The 15,237-nt window shown below is 40.7% G+C and overlaps 1 protein-coding gene across 25 annotated transcripts in view; it reads right to left on the bottom strand.

Moving 5' to 3' along the window:
• Positions 1-15,237, bottom strand: part of KIF16B (kinesin family member 16B) — a 314,538-nt gene that overhangs the window by 233,955 nt on the left and 65,346 nt on the right. For all 25 annotated transcript variants that reach the window (XR_013364784.1, XR_013364778.1, XR_013364780.1 and 22 more), the window contains exons 11-12: positions 12,444-12,509; positions 9,229-9,288 (exon numbers count right to left, since the gene is read on the bottom strand). Coding sequence is in view for 13 of the 25 variants with exons in the window: in XM_077872132.1 (XP_077728258.1) it covers positions 9,229-9,288; positions 12,444-12,509 (126 nt within the window). In the remaining 12 variants the exon portion in view is untranslated. The remainder of the gene's footprint in view (positions 1-9,228; positions 9,289-12,443; positions 12,510-15,237) is intronic.

Genomic DNA, 15,237 nt, shown 5'->3' with positions numbered 1-15,237 from the left:
ATCCTCTCTCTTTTCCATACTGTCCTCTATGAAAAGGTAAGAACACACACACATACAAACACAGTTGCAAATCACTGGGGCTGGTTGGTAAGGCAAGGGGACAAGAAGAACAGAGAAAAAGATGCTTGTGGTCAGTTTTTTGCAAAAATGAAAAGAATCACTGCTCACCCTGAACCCATGTAGTTGGGTAATTCCCTCATACCTAACTCTGGTTTTAACTATATGAGTAGCTTTGGCCAAGGAGATATTACCAAATGAAGTACCAATGAAGGTTTGAAAAAAGCTTCAATAGTGGGCTTTATCCTCCCTGGAGACCAGCATATAAATGAGCCTGAGGATGAGAGAAACAAGGTGAGATCATCCACAGCTGAAACTGAGCCAACCACCAGCCATCCTGGACCATCCTGGGAATCTGCTGAGCCAGCCTGTACCACAAAATCATGGAAAACAATGAGTCTCTAAAGCCAGTAGGTTTTAGGGCAGACTGTTATGCAGCAAAAGTCCTCAAACTTGTCCTGAAACATTCTCAGAAATGGGAGAACATAGCTGGTGAGTTCAACCATTATTTAGTGAACACTTCCTAGTTATAAAGAACTAGTATACAAAGCACTAGAATTTATGAGATATACAAAAATTATTGAACATGTTCCCTGACCTCAAGGAGTTTATAACCTAACAGAAGGAATGATAAGCATACATTTATGAGCTCATTCATAAACAACCTCTCTAGTAACATAACCCCAAGTGGAACCTTTCTAACTTTCCATTTATTCAGCATTCAGACCATTCTGCAACAAACAAAACAGAAACTATATCCTCATTCACATCCTAATGAATATCAACTTTAAAAATGCTTTCTATGCTGGGTACCTGGGCGGCTCAGTTGGTTAAGCATCCAAATCTTGATTTCAGTTCAGGCTATGATCTCAGGGTCGTAAGATCAAGCCCTGTATTGGGCTCCCATGCTGGGTGTGAAGGCTGCTTAAAATTCTCTCTCCCCCATCCCCCTACCCCTTCCCCCGTGCTCTCTAAAAAAATAAAAAATAAAAATGCTTTCTACACCTCTGGGGCTTTTCAAAGCACTATAGACATATATTAATAAATTTACTTAATACATTTAATAAAATACTATAACTGAAAAAGACATGTAGTTTACATAATCTGAGGCCTCAGACATCACACATCAGGAGTGTTATTTTGTTAATAAATCAATTTTTTAAAGATTTTATTTATTTGAGAATGAGTGAAGTGGGAGAAACAGGGATAGAGAATCTGAAGCAGACTCCATGCACAGAGCCTGATGTGTGGCTTAAATCAACTGAACCACACAGGTGCCCCAACAAATATTTTTAAAAGGAGAGGAGAAGTTATGGGAGTTTTACATATGAATGCCCAACTGGGGGCGGGGGGAGTCTTCTAACACTAGGATATAATAGTCTCCACAAGGGCAGGGATTTTTTTGCTTTATTCATTGGTTATACTCGGTGCTTGGAACTATGTCTAATATACTAAACATGTGTTTATTGACAGCATCTACTGAATGAGGGAAGGAGAGAGAAGAGAACAGGAATGGATGGATGCATGAAATGGATGGTGGGTAGATGGATGGAAGAGATAAAGTGAGTCAAGCGAGGCAAGCCATTATAGAGAAAATATTTTTAAATTCACAGTAACACTAAGAATTTCTTTATCAACATAGGCAGCAATCCTAGATTAGGATATTGGTATGTCCAAAAAAAAAAAAATGCTCACCAACTTTCATCCCTTCTTTACCGAAAAGCTTTCAAAAGTTTGAAAATAAAGTTTTTAAAACTTTTAAAAATGAAACTCACAATGCAGTTACTGAGATCGTAAAGAGGCAGGACCTGCACATGGACACCAGTAATAAGCAGGAGCTGAGCTGGACTGACTCTCTCTTCACAATGAAAACCAAAGGGGAGAGAGCACTGACTTCTAAAACACCTATAGTAGCCAATCTCTGCTTGGATGAACCCTTGGAAATTCAGTGTACTACCTTCACGTAGCCAAATTAGCTCTAGAGACACTGTATTTTTAGAGGCTATTACAAGCTATAAACAATATGCGAGTCTATGTGAGGGCAGAATTCTGAGCCATCAAATGCCCAAACGTTGCTTATAAGGAATGTGACCCATGGTTGAAACAAATGTCCCTTCCCTCATCCAAAATCTGGGCAAAATCAATGTCCATAAATAAAATTCTGTCCTAGAGCTATCCCCGGGTTCAATTCTTGTACCAAGAAGAGGTCAAGATTAACCACATCTAAAGGAGACAAAGGCCACATAAAGCATCATCTCTCCCATGATTTGTTTGTAGGTTTTCTACAAACAGGATTTGGTGCCTTGGGCAGCAGGAATCCAAAGGCCCACCACAAGCTCCTGAGCAACAGCCCCCATTATTAGCGCTGCTTCCAAACTCATTATACTCCCCAACACATGTTTGCTCCATGAAATGGAGAACTACAGACAGCCTAGGGGGAAAAAAATCTTTTATAGGTTGCCATAATCTTCCAGAGACAAAAGTTCAGGTGACTAATTCTATCATAAAACAGAAATAAGTTGGTTTAAAAGAAGCCTATCCATGAAATTTAAGCTCAGAAAATCTTAAACCAAGAAAGGATTCCAATTTCATTTTACTCTGTCTCTTATCAGTCAAAACATTCTGAAAGAGTAAGACACTTTCTTCTTCCATCGAAGTGTTATCCAGCTCTGCCATGGACTTGTCGTATCCTGCCTCTTCTCTTCCCCAGAGAGGGAATATTAAGACACCAGCACAAGTTAAACTTAAATCATTTGTATTAGGATCCCACTATCACAGAGATTCACATATGCTCCACCCTCCAAATTCCGTTCAACAAACATTGTTTACTGTGTGTGAGGAAAAAAAATCTGTTTAATTAATGTCTGGGGAAAAAAACAAAACAATTTTCATTCAACTTATACAACTAGCTCACTTTTCAAGGGCAAGTCTCTCCAGTTGCAGACTGCGTATCAGCAGCCTGCTTCCTCCCCGACCTAGCCTTGTGCCAAGTCACAGTCAGATGCCCTGCGCAGGGCAATGAAAACACAAAAGCAAGTCGGATCCTGAGTAATCAAAGGAAATGTTTTCAGTAAGAAGGAGACCCTCCCTACTAAAAAATTAGAAAAGTAGTCAGTGCTGGAGGGATTCACACCGAGCGCACTCTCAAGCCTGCAGGCAGCACTTTGCAGCTCGGCTCTGGACAGACCTGCACAGAGTCAGCACTCCCTTCTGCCGCACCATCTGTCAGACACTTGAGAGCTTTATGCTGCAGTCCAAACTGACTGTGATGTATTCTGAAGCACAGAACTCAAGGAGTTATTTGGAAGTCAGAGAACATATCTTTGAGCATTTTTTCAGTCGTGTATAAAATGGTAGAACAGAGAAACCAAAATGTGTACAGAGCACACAAACCAAAGAGGCATGTGAAGGGCAGGGTGGAGGGAAAGAAAGTGGAAATGGACAATGCATTTGGAGACTCATTATGTGAAAAACTCATCAGCAGTAAAACAAACAGGATTTATAAAAAGCCAAGCCAAAAGGCACACGGGAGAAGTATTAAGTGGTCACTTTATAAACCACTTCAAACACTAAGCAGGCAGCGCAGTATTGAAGCTAAGCAGGAGGGGAACTGATATCCAGGCCTCAGGAATGCATTGATCCTAAGGCTTATAGATGCTGGATTTATCACAGCATTAAGTTCCAAGACCCAAGAGAGTTATCACAGTTTAACACAAATTCAGGCAGGATGAAAAACATGCTAGGGAAGCACTCTAAGAGACTAGAAAGAGAAATCAAAAAGAAAAGAAAAGTCAACACGGATTCTCAGGAGCTGGCGTAGCATGTCAAGAGACCGGGATGTGGGACTCTGGTACCAGACCAGGTCAAACCCTGAGACAGAAGCTACTTCAGTGCTGACATCCCAAAGGCTTTAAATACAGGGAACTGGCTACCTGACTGAAAGAGGAGCTTAAAAGCCACTGGGGATGGTGAGGCCACCCGCACACTAACAAAAGTAGGAACCAAAATCACTCCTGGGCAGGAGGGACACAGTGACGAGGCCAGAGCTGCACCCGGAATGGGCCATGCAGATGCTACAAGAAACTGGAGCAGAAGAGGTCTGTTTTCTCACTCCAATCTCCCAGGGAGTCATGCAGGAACCCAAGAGAGGGCAGCCCCCTAGGAGTCAGTCCCCCATGATAACCCAGGGCAGAGTCAGAGAGGGCGGAGAAGGGATCTGAGGGCAAAGAAGCCCAAGACTGTTCCAGCTTTCCTCAAACATTATGATGCAGATCCCAGAATCTTGGATTCTGACTTAGCACATATGGGGTGGAGCTCGAGAGCCTACACCATTCACCAGCTCTCAGACGATGACGCTGCTGCTGGTCCAGGAGCCCCACTTGAAATGGTGAATACCTACCTGAACCAAAAGAAGGACTGGACTATAATCTAAAGGAATGTAGCCACCCGTGTTCCTTCCAAGAATAAAACACACACACTCACATGCAAGCCTTTCAAAGAAGAACGAGGAACATATGATGGAAGGTGGAGGTAGGAAGAAGACCATGCCGGCACAACACTCCGTGTTACTTCTCCCACCATGTCATCAGCTCTATATGCTTCCAGGCTCTTACGGGCTGAATTGTGCCCCCTGAAAATTCAGGTGTTGAAGTCCTAATCCCTAGTACCTCAGGACAAAACTGTGTCTGGAGACAGGGCCTTTAATGAAGTAAATAGACTAAAATGAAGCATTTAGGGTACAATCTGAGTGATGTCCTTACAAAAAGAGGAGATCAGGATGTACAGAGGATGACCAGCAGTCCTGGCACAGTAAGAAAAGGCCATGTTAGGACACGGAGAGAAGGGAGCCAACTGCATGCCAAGAAGAGAAGCCTCAGGAAAAACCAACCCTGCCGACACCTTGATCTTGGGCTTCTAGTTTCCAGAACTGAGAGAAAATAAATTTCTGCTCTTTAAGCCCCCATTCTGTGATATTTCATGAGACAACCCTAGCAAATTAATATAAAGCTCTTGGTTTTTGTTTCTTGGCATTACTTAAATGTGGTTAAGTTTTTGCTGCATGCCTGTTCTGCAAGAAGCAGAGTTCCAGAAGCTGGCTCCCAGAATGATAAAGAGATGGTCCTTGCCCAGACCCTGCTCCTGTTCAGAGGGAGAAACCAAGGCCACAACCTCAGATTATGATGGATGCTGTGACAGGGTTAAAACCAAATGCTATAAAGGTCCAACGAGAGCAAAATCATTCCAGATGAGAAATGGGGGAAAAGTGTAACCAGAGAGAGGGAACTTCCCCATGGATTCTGACAGGCCAGAAAGGGGAAGCATATGGAATGGGGAGCAACACAGGCCAAGAAACACTAAGAGACCTGACGTGCAGGTATGCTCCAGGACCAGCCGGACACTGACAGGGTGGGTGGGATGCCGGAGGTGCTGGGCAAGGAAACTGTCAAAGTAAACAGAGCACTGAAGACACTGGTGCCTCTGGGAGTCTGGACTTTCATTTCCAGAAAATGAAGATTAATAAAACTAAGGAAGGCAGGTTAAGGGGCAAGAGAATGAATACAGAGCACATCGTGGAGGATAATAAAACTCTCATTACCTAACTGTCCAAGAACGGCCTCCTTAAGACTAACATACTTTCTACCTTCATTAGCCACTTTCACAATAACCCCAACTACTTTACTCTCTCTTATTCTGTTAACTGGGACCCAGGGAAGAGGTCGCCATTCACCCTAATTTCCAAGCTAGGGAGCAGAGTCTATGACAGTTGTGGTTTAGTGTCAGGACCCAATTACTCAGAAAGAGAACTGAAGCCTGAGATCAGAGTTTCACAGATCAAAGCCTGAGGCTCTGTCATTGTCGCCATGGTGCCACCAGCCTGGCTATAGAGAGCCTTCACCCTTTGTCAGAGCACAAATCTGGCCAGCAGCCTTCCACTCTCCCACCACCCCACTTGAGAGGACCTTGGATCACTCATCCAGAGCAAGGGCAGCCACAGACCAAATTAAAAGAAGGCAACAGTTACTCTTTGGCTTGCGAGAATCCAGGAGCTCAGGATCTAGTGATTTCCAGGGAAATGAAAGGATTTCCAAGTGTAATGCTGACATTAAGGGACCTCTGTCTTCCACACTGACTGAAACTCCTACTGTTGCATGAGGAGGCTTCCATACATTCCTGAAGCAACTCCATGTGACATATGCCAATAAACTAATCCCGAGTCTCCTAACTGAAGGTGGAGATACAAACAACCAGCAAAGGTAGCTCAACACCAACAAAGATCATTCTGAGGACTAAGAAGATGGGTTATGCTCTTTTCCTTGGTCTTCTCTTCAAACAATACCCATGTGTCTCCTCTGAAATGACTCACTGATAAACTTGGACAAGAAAAAGCAAGAAGGCAGGCACTCACAGTGCCAACACACCAAATCAGCCCTCACCTCTCCCTTCAATTTCTGGGATATTTTAACGCTCTTTGTTCTTCTCCCCAAAGGTCACTCCTTGGATATTCAGAATTTGGGGCTTGGAAAGGACAATAACTGACAAACTGGCAGAGTCAACAAGTGGGTTCTGACAATGAACATAATCCTGAGAATTTCCTGGTTCACTGGCCTGTGTCTACAAAATGGGTAAATTCACCAGAAGAGCAAATTCTCAGAATTTAAAGACTCACATTTCATCATGGGCATGTGTAAATTACACAACCAATCTCAAAGCAGGTTGTACATTTATAACCTTGGCATCGCCTTATTGTGAATGAAGTATATACTTCCTTTCCCCCTTGATTTTCGGTTCAGCTAAGTGACCTTCTTTGGTCAATGTGATGCCAGCAGGCATGAGAAGCTCAAGACACAACTAGGCCTGCCTGCTTGTACATTGGCCAAGGCCATGAGAAGAGCATGTCCCAGACAACAGGTAGTCCAAGAGGATGAGAGACATGTGGAGCAGACCCAGAACTCACCCACAGCCTGGACCCAAGCCCAACCAAACCAGGCTAGCCCAGCCAACCCCCAGCCAACCTACACATGCATGAGGGAAAATGTTGCTTCAAGCCACTGGGTTGGAGTGGGTTCTATACAGCATTACTGGAGCAAAAGCTGACTGACACAACAGAAATATGGAAAAGTATTTCACAAACCACACAGATACAAATTCATCAGATAACAATCCCTTTTTTCATCAATTTCCAAAGAATGTCTTCAAACAGCATCTGAGTAGCTGCTTTTTTTTTTAAAGCCTCAGACACTATCTTCCAATGAGAGGAAGATAGCCCTCAAAATATCAAATGTGAACAAAAAACAACTACAGATTTAAAACACAAATACTAGCAGAGAAATCCAAAATGGGCTTGCAAGAGCAAGAGACAGGAAAACTGTGAAACATCATTAGTCTTTCTCATAACCTTTAATACCTAGCACACATCACATTTCCACTCTTTTCATTTGACAAGTTATAAAAAAGAAAAAGATTTAGGAATAATAGAATTGGAACTGGAGGATAACTTAGCTCAGGGCCCAGAATCACCTTATGAGGAAAAGCCTAACAAAAGCTGGCAGGTTCATCATGGTGGCTCTGGGCAGATTCCTTCAGGGCTGTTACAAAACCTTTCCTCTGAGGACCAGGAGAGCCCACAACAGAAGGGGAAGGGGAGACTGAAGTCTTTCAATGTACTGGTGCACCTGTGCTAAGTGGCACTATATGCACTAATTTTTAGAGCTTACTATTTGGTTTCTCTCTTCCTTATATGGAACAGATTTCCATCCTCTCTCTTTGTACATTTACTGAGGAAAGCATATATTGTGCCATGAAAGGTCAAACAATGTGAGCTTCACAGACAGAGGTGGTGGCACTACCTCTGAGAGCTGAGTCTGCTACAGGATGAAAACTACCCATGTCTGGGGGGTGAAGGTGTTTATTCCACATCCAACTCCCCTGACATGCAAGTGAAGTCCTGGCTCCGTTTCCTGCACAAAAATCTCTCAACACAGGAAATACTGAGGAGATACCTCAAGATAATATTAACACTAGCATCAGAACCAGGAGGGTAGACAAGAACGTCAGGACTCAGACACAGTCATTTAGGGCAGTGCTTCCTGTAACCGGAAATATCATGTCTCAGACCCTTATAACCCACCCAGGCTGCAAAGCACAGAGCAACCTCCCCCTTATGAGAACAGTCTCGTGCAGCCCCAGAGCAGGCCAAGCTACCTAAATGGCACCTGGAGAACTTTATACAATATGCTGCTGACCCCTCTCAGTGCTGTGAGACACAAAACTGGCTAATTAGGCCTTCAAGAGCTTGCCCCCATAACACAGTTAAGTGGCTGCCCCGTTTTCATGTACAGGGGATCCAAGGTAGGGTTCTGCCAAGACACGCAGCTAAACTTTATCCAGTCTCCCAGTGGTAGAGGGGACGTCACTCCTTCGGGGAAGTTTTGTCTAAAGAGGCCTCAAACACAAGCCCAGGATTCAGCAGTCTCTGAATCACCTTCTCACATGAGTGAAGTCAGACGCTATCAAAGCTTATACTCAGGTCTGAACTTCACGCCTGCCACAGCTGACCCTCAACAGATGACTCAGCTTTTCTGCAACTCAGCAAAAACTGGGAACATGAAGAAACGTGTATTTTGAAGCATTCTGAGGATGAAAACTGGAGGCCACTGGTGATATCCTTTCACAAAGACCCTCCCCAAACAGGCAGACCACATCTACCAAGCCCTTGAGAGAACAGATCAAAATTCTAGTCCAAAAATTTCTGAGACCTAGCCATGTTATACAGCGCACTCTACAGTATTGCCATGGGACATATTTTTTTTTTCTCTCATTTAACATACTGTTTTTATGCTGGATTTCACAAAAGCAGGAAGGCAAAGTGGATGCCCTTGAACATTAAGGTGAGTTTAATATGGGCTGAGTCACAAATGGAAAAACCCCAACAAGTAGAAACAGATACCTTAAGTATCAGCATCCCCTCTACTTGCTAAAACACACAGAGCTTCGACGTCTCATAGTTTTATTTCCGTTTCTTCAAAATCAAACCAGAACCCCAATTCCCCAAAAGTCACTGATCTTACCTTAAGCAAAACACGTAATAGCCATATTTGAGGGAGAAAGAAAAAAAGTTTTACCTATTCAAGCCAAGATAGTAAGATTATGGCCCCTTATTACAGTCCTTACTTTCAAGATATTTTGGGTTTCATTCCACTTATTTGTCCATTCCTTGGTCAATTCTTGAACCTAAAAGGAAAAATACACATGTGATTGCTCCATAAGAAAATTACTATGGTTTTCTTCCAGAAAGTGTCCTAACTCTTATAGCTTATAGAGGATGCACAATATATTTAATTATATAGCAATTTCAATCTCTGAAAGAACCAACACCAAAGATAAATCAAACAAGCGGATCTCATCCTATGACCCACACTAAGGCAGAGGAAAGAATAGGGAAAAATTCATCAAGGTACCTAGAGTTTTATAACACTCTTTTCATGGTATACTTAAATAAAAGCTGCTTCTTTGGATATTAACCAAAAATGACAAGTTTAAGAATCACAGGGCAGCATTAAATGGGTTAATTTTTCCTGATTATACTTTAAGTCCTAAAAAACAGTGATTTCTGTTTCCTTCTAATTAGATGTGATGATTAAATCACCTTGGATGCTGCAGTTTTCTTTAAGAGATAATCTGCTTTCTCAGCTAATTTCTTTAAGAGCTAATCTGTTTTAGCTAATTATAAATCTCATTCTTTTAAAAAAAAAAAGATAGCTCTTTAATTAACTCTTTTAGTAGAAGCAAAAATCCTTTGATAAAAATCAGCTTCTTTCCAGTCTACTGTTATTTAAGGGAGAAAATATCCCCAAATGTTGAACACAGCACAGGTGGAAATAGCTTCTTAGATTCAGTGAAAATATTCTTCCAATTCCATAAAACTTTTTCAATGGTCCTAGTAAGTAATTCTCGTAAGTACTTCAGTGATATGCTGATCTAGTACCTGACCAAGAAGTAGGAAAAAACAAAAAAGGAAAAAAGAAAAAAAGAATATATCCTGTGAAAGGAGTATCCCTGAAGCTAAAACAGAGTGATGGGGGTGACATGATTAGACACACGACACTCGTCCTTTCAAAGCCCCTCTCCTCCTCTAATTTAGCACTTGTGTCAGCTCCCCACTCCCATTCAGATTCCCCTCCACACTGCTCTTCCTACTGAGAGGTTAGCTGACTTAGCCAGCCCAAAGTGTGTGCCCGAACACACCTGCTGGCACTCTCTCTTCCAAGAGGAGAACACTGTCCACATGCATTGAGTATGGTAACTAGAAAAGGCATCCATGGCAGAAACCTTCCTGACTGAAAGCCTGTGTGACTGACAAGAGGTGGAGACACCAGAGTGACAGTTTACCCAAGAGGAAAACCAAGACATATCTAACCCACCTGTACCAACCATTCAGCGGTCACTCATTTTACTCCATTTACCCCAAACATGACTGGACTGAGCTAAAATCACACTCCTCATTTTTACTAGTTAGTAAAGTCAAAAGCCATTTTTCTTCTTGGTTAAAAATAAATAAATAAAAGACACAGGACTGACCCTCTCTAGCCTTGCTTTTTCCGGGTTTTTAATGGTTTGCAAAGACTGCCTTTGCTGCCTAGAACTGCACATATACTCTGCTCTTTCATCCCCTGAGTGATGCCAACCTCAGCCTCTAATGATAGCAATTAAAGCCACATGGCTCTCAGGGATTGTTTTGGAAATGCTTTCAGAGAGGGAGTAGTCTTATGCCTTCTCTCCCTACAGGAAAAGATAAGATTGGTGTATTGAATTTACCAATTTATGAAAATAATCAGTTAACAGATTCTCACTGGCAATTTATCTGAGAAATACAGCATTCAACAGTAAATCCTTCTGCATTTCACCAACAGGCATGTGTTCCATGAAGAAACGACAAGCCGATCAATCCTTTTCCAATCAATCAAATAATTCTAGCTTTAAACAAATCGTTAAGTATGCCTTGAATTGGTTTTACTATTGAATTTAAAGCAAATAATCTTCATTTATAAAACAAACATGTGATACCACCTCTAACAAATGATCAGGTGACAAGATTTATAGCCAAGCTGATAGCAAACGACTGAAAAGGTCAGCAAAAAGCTAGATTAAAACTTACAAATTGTTATGAACAAGATAGGTAGTCATTTCTGTCACAGCATGTGTAATGCTTTCAAATTAAAATGTTTATTGGTTTTTATTAAATTGCTAGGTATTCCTAAAAACTATTAGTAAAAAACAATTTAAGACTATATCCGGACATTTCAAAGCACTCAAAATTAGAATTTGAAGTACTAAAATATAAAATTTCATGAGAAAAATAGGGATTAAGAAACTAATGTTTTTACTAATGCTATTATCAGCAAATTCATCAACATAATTATCTAGGGAAGTGTCAACACGTTCCTAACTACAATCCAATTTATATTTTCAATATTGTGTATTCTTGAAGACCTTACCAACAGAATCCAATTTTCTTTCTCAATCTGTTTTAACCATTCAGCACAGTGAACAAAATTCAACCCTAAAAATGTTCTCAACGCCTGTTTTTCTTTCCACAGAGGACTATTTTTTCAAAACAAAAATAGTATAGAACCAGGTCAGCCATGAAACTGGGTTTCAGAAAGTGCCTGCACACCAGCACTGACATCAGGTCACATCTCCAGGGCTCCTTTCTCTGCCAGTCACTCACTACCACTCATTCTTCTGCCTTGACTCTCACTAGCTTAAGGGAAACTTGGCAGCCACCTGAAGTATTCAGACTCTCCAAGTACCACATTTCCCACTGGAAACAAAGTAAAAGGATGACAAAAAACTAAACGGTGGTCATGCTTCAGCTACTATTAAGCTGGGAACCACCGTCTCATGAATGCTGAACGTGGCCTCCCCCAACCCAGGGTTCTCATCTGTTCTGAGGAACTCAGCAGCCTCACTGCATCATCAGCACTGCCTACACATGAATTTCAGTTGCAGTTAACCATCATGTACCAGACAAATCTCATTTAATAAGTCATAGAGAACATTATGAGATACATAAAGACAACTTACTTGAGAAAGAGAGAGAGTGAGCAATCAGGGGTAGGGGCAGAGAGCTGAGCAGGGAACCCAGACAGCAAGGCTCAATCCTAGGACCCTGAGATCATCACCTGAGCTGAAGTCAGAGACTTAACTGACTAAACCACCCAGGCACCCCTATTGTGGTTCTTTAAAAATGGGATGGGACAAAGAGGGAGGGTTAGGTGAAATGAGGAAAGAAAAATGAGTTTCAAACAGCAAGTACTAAAAAGCATGCACTTAAAATAACAGCAAAAGTTAGGATTTAAAAAATAGAAAGTCAAGGTATCACTTACTCTTGCTTCATTCTGCTGAAGTTTCTCCTCCATACTTAAGGCTGTGGGGGAGTCTAAGAGGGCAATCTACGATTTAAGCCATAAAAGAGAACAGCAATTAGTAAAAAGCAGTATCAAAAGGAAGGAATTGACCATGATTAATAAATTATCCAAAATTGCCAAATAAACTATTAAGCAAAGGTAAAAAGTATTGTCCCACACCCCCTAAAAAGTGTCAATAATCATTAAGTCTTTAATCAATGGAGTACTTATAATATTCAGAACTATGGCATCCTAGCAAACCTACATTTGCAACACAAATCACCTAAGGGAAAGAAAAAGACAAACACATAACATACTGACATTTTGCCAAAACCAAACACAGCCTAAATCCTCAAGGATTTATCTGTTTTGAATAAGCACATTGTAAAAATTCAAAAAGAAGCATAAGCATTGCTCAACCACAGGCTTCTGAGATTTACACATATTGATTACATGCAAATGAAACTTATTTATTTTCACTGCTGGATTATACTCCATGTAGGTATGGCTATACCACAATCTACATACCCATTTTTTTTATCCATGTTGCAAAAGTATAAAGATTGACAAAAGAATGATAAACACTAAAATCAGGTTAGAAATGGGACAAGGCAAATAGAGACAGGAGAGGCAAAGGGAGCCAGGTGGGGCACACAGGGGCTCTCTATGTATTTGGAATTCATAATCTGAGAGGTAGGGGCAGAGTACTCCCTAGGATGTCATCTAAAACAAAAAAAAAAGGGGTCATAGGAAAGGTACAGATTATACAGTCAATGATTCTGTAATAGCCTTGTATGGCGACAGACTGTAGCTATACTTGTTGTGGTGAGCATAGTATGTAGAGATGTTGAATCACTATGTTGTACACCTGAAACTAATGTAGCCTTGTGTGTCAACTATACTCAAAAAAGAGAGAGAGTCTTTATCCCTCCCCATCCACAGGCAACCACTCTTAACCCAATATGCTATGTAAACCTGCAGTTATTCTGGTCATATGCAAGCATATTTTTGTTGTCTTTTAAACAAACAGCACAAATACTATTCTGAATAGTGCCATGTTCACTCAATATATCTCGTAGAAAATTCAGTACAAATAAATTCACTTCATTATTTTTCAACAATTCCATTCCCCTCTATGGATATTCCATAATTTATGTCTGTACTTTCCTATTAATGGAAATGCAGGTTTTTTCTAATCTTCTGTTTTACCAGCAGTTGCCTACCACATACACAGCTGTACCAATAAATTCCTCAAAGGGAATTTGTGATCATTTTATATGTATGATTTTTTTTAATTGCCAAGTTGTCCTCCTTAGAGATTATAGCATTTTTTTCATTATTATTTACTTTTCAATTGCTATTCAAATGAATGCAACAGCCCACAAGGTGATCATCTTAAGCTCAGTTAAACATGCAGGCTAACAAGACTACCATGGACCACCCTCGGCTTCTGTCCCCTGGCAAGACAGCAGAGCTAACAACTGGACAGCAAGGTCCTCCTAAAGTCTCTTCAACAGTCCTCACAGCTGTCAGGAGCTATTGTGTTTGGCATGAAGGGCTGAGATTCACACATGTAGGGGGCTCACCTTGGCTTAAAAGTCCTACACCCAACAGAAGGCAACATCTCTTGTACAGGCATGCCCTCCACAGTCCACAAGAGACACACTCAGTTAAGAGTCCCTGCACTCAGGGAAATCCAAAGCTATGGCTTCCTACATGCATTTATAGTCTATATACAGTTCATCCTAATCCAGACACAATTCTCCTATTAGGGGTCATCTTTATCATTAGAGATGTTGCCTAGTTATAAAGCTGCATCCCACTTTTATCCAAATTACAGAGAATAAAGCCAATAAGTTAATCATTAATGAAGGAAATTCATCCTTCATGAAGGAAAAGGAGTTCTGCTAACACATTACTACAACACATTATTGTGGCACCTAGCATGTTGTCTTGCACACAGATGGTACTCAATAAATACTTGCCACTGAAGAAATGCAAGTGGCAGGCATTATTATGAATTGCATTGTTTATATATGCTTGATAATTTTCAAAACAATCAGTAACCCCTTTATAACATGACTAATTTTACAGACTCCTCTATTGGGATCTTTCATCTATGCTCAAAACACTCCTACCACATCAATTACTCAGAAGATAATCAGACTGAACACATGCATGAGGCTATCATAACCACTACACCTTTGGAAAACCTACCTAAGTCCTTTTAAAAGAAATATTTGGTAAAACTAAATCATTTTCAATTAAATTACTCTTTGCAGGGTGTCCAATTAGAAGAAAACTGTTCAAGGATTAAATAATACTCAGATGAAGTTCATGTGTTAAAACCAAATACACTACGCCAAAACTGTAGTAGTATCAATTCCACTAACAACAAGTACAAGCACCTGCTGCCTCCTGCCCTTGCCAATATACTCTGCAATCAGGCATTGTAATCTTTGCCCATCCAATCAGTTTTCTAAGAATTTTCAGGTATAATTTACATGCAGCAAAATACACACTTAATGACTGTGGATATATCTATTTTCATATATATATATATATATATATATATATATGTATATATATATTCATTTCACTCTTCTTAGTATTTGTAGTTACTGTATTTTAAGGGACATTAAGCATATTTTCATAGACTAGGAACTTTGTTCTGTGAACTCTGCTCATATTGTTTACTTTTCTGCCAGCTTGTGACCTTATTCTTATTTTTTTAAGATTTTATTTGTTTATTTGAGAGAAAGAAAGAGAGTGC

Source organism: Canis aureus, chromosome 26, assembly GCF_053574225.1.
Source record: "Canis aureus isolate CA01 chromosome 26, VMU_Caureus_v.1.0, whole genome shotgun sequence".
Taxonomy (NCBI): Eukaryota; Metazoa; Chordata; class Mammalia; order Carnivora; family Canidae; genus Canis; species Canis aureus.
The sequence above is the reverse complement of the archived record's forward strand: the minus strand, read 5'-3'. Positions and strand labels throughout refer to the sequence as shown.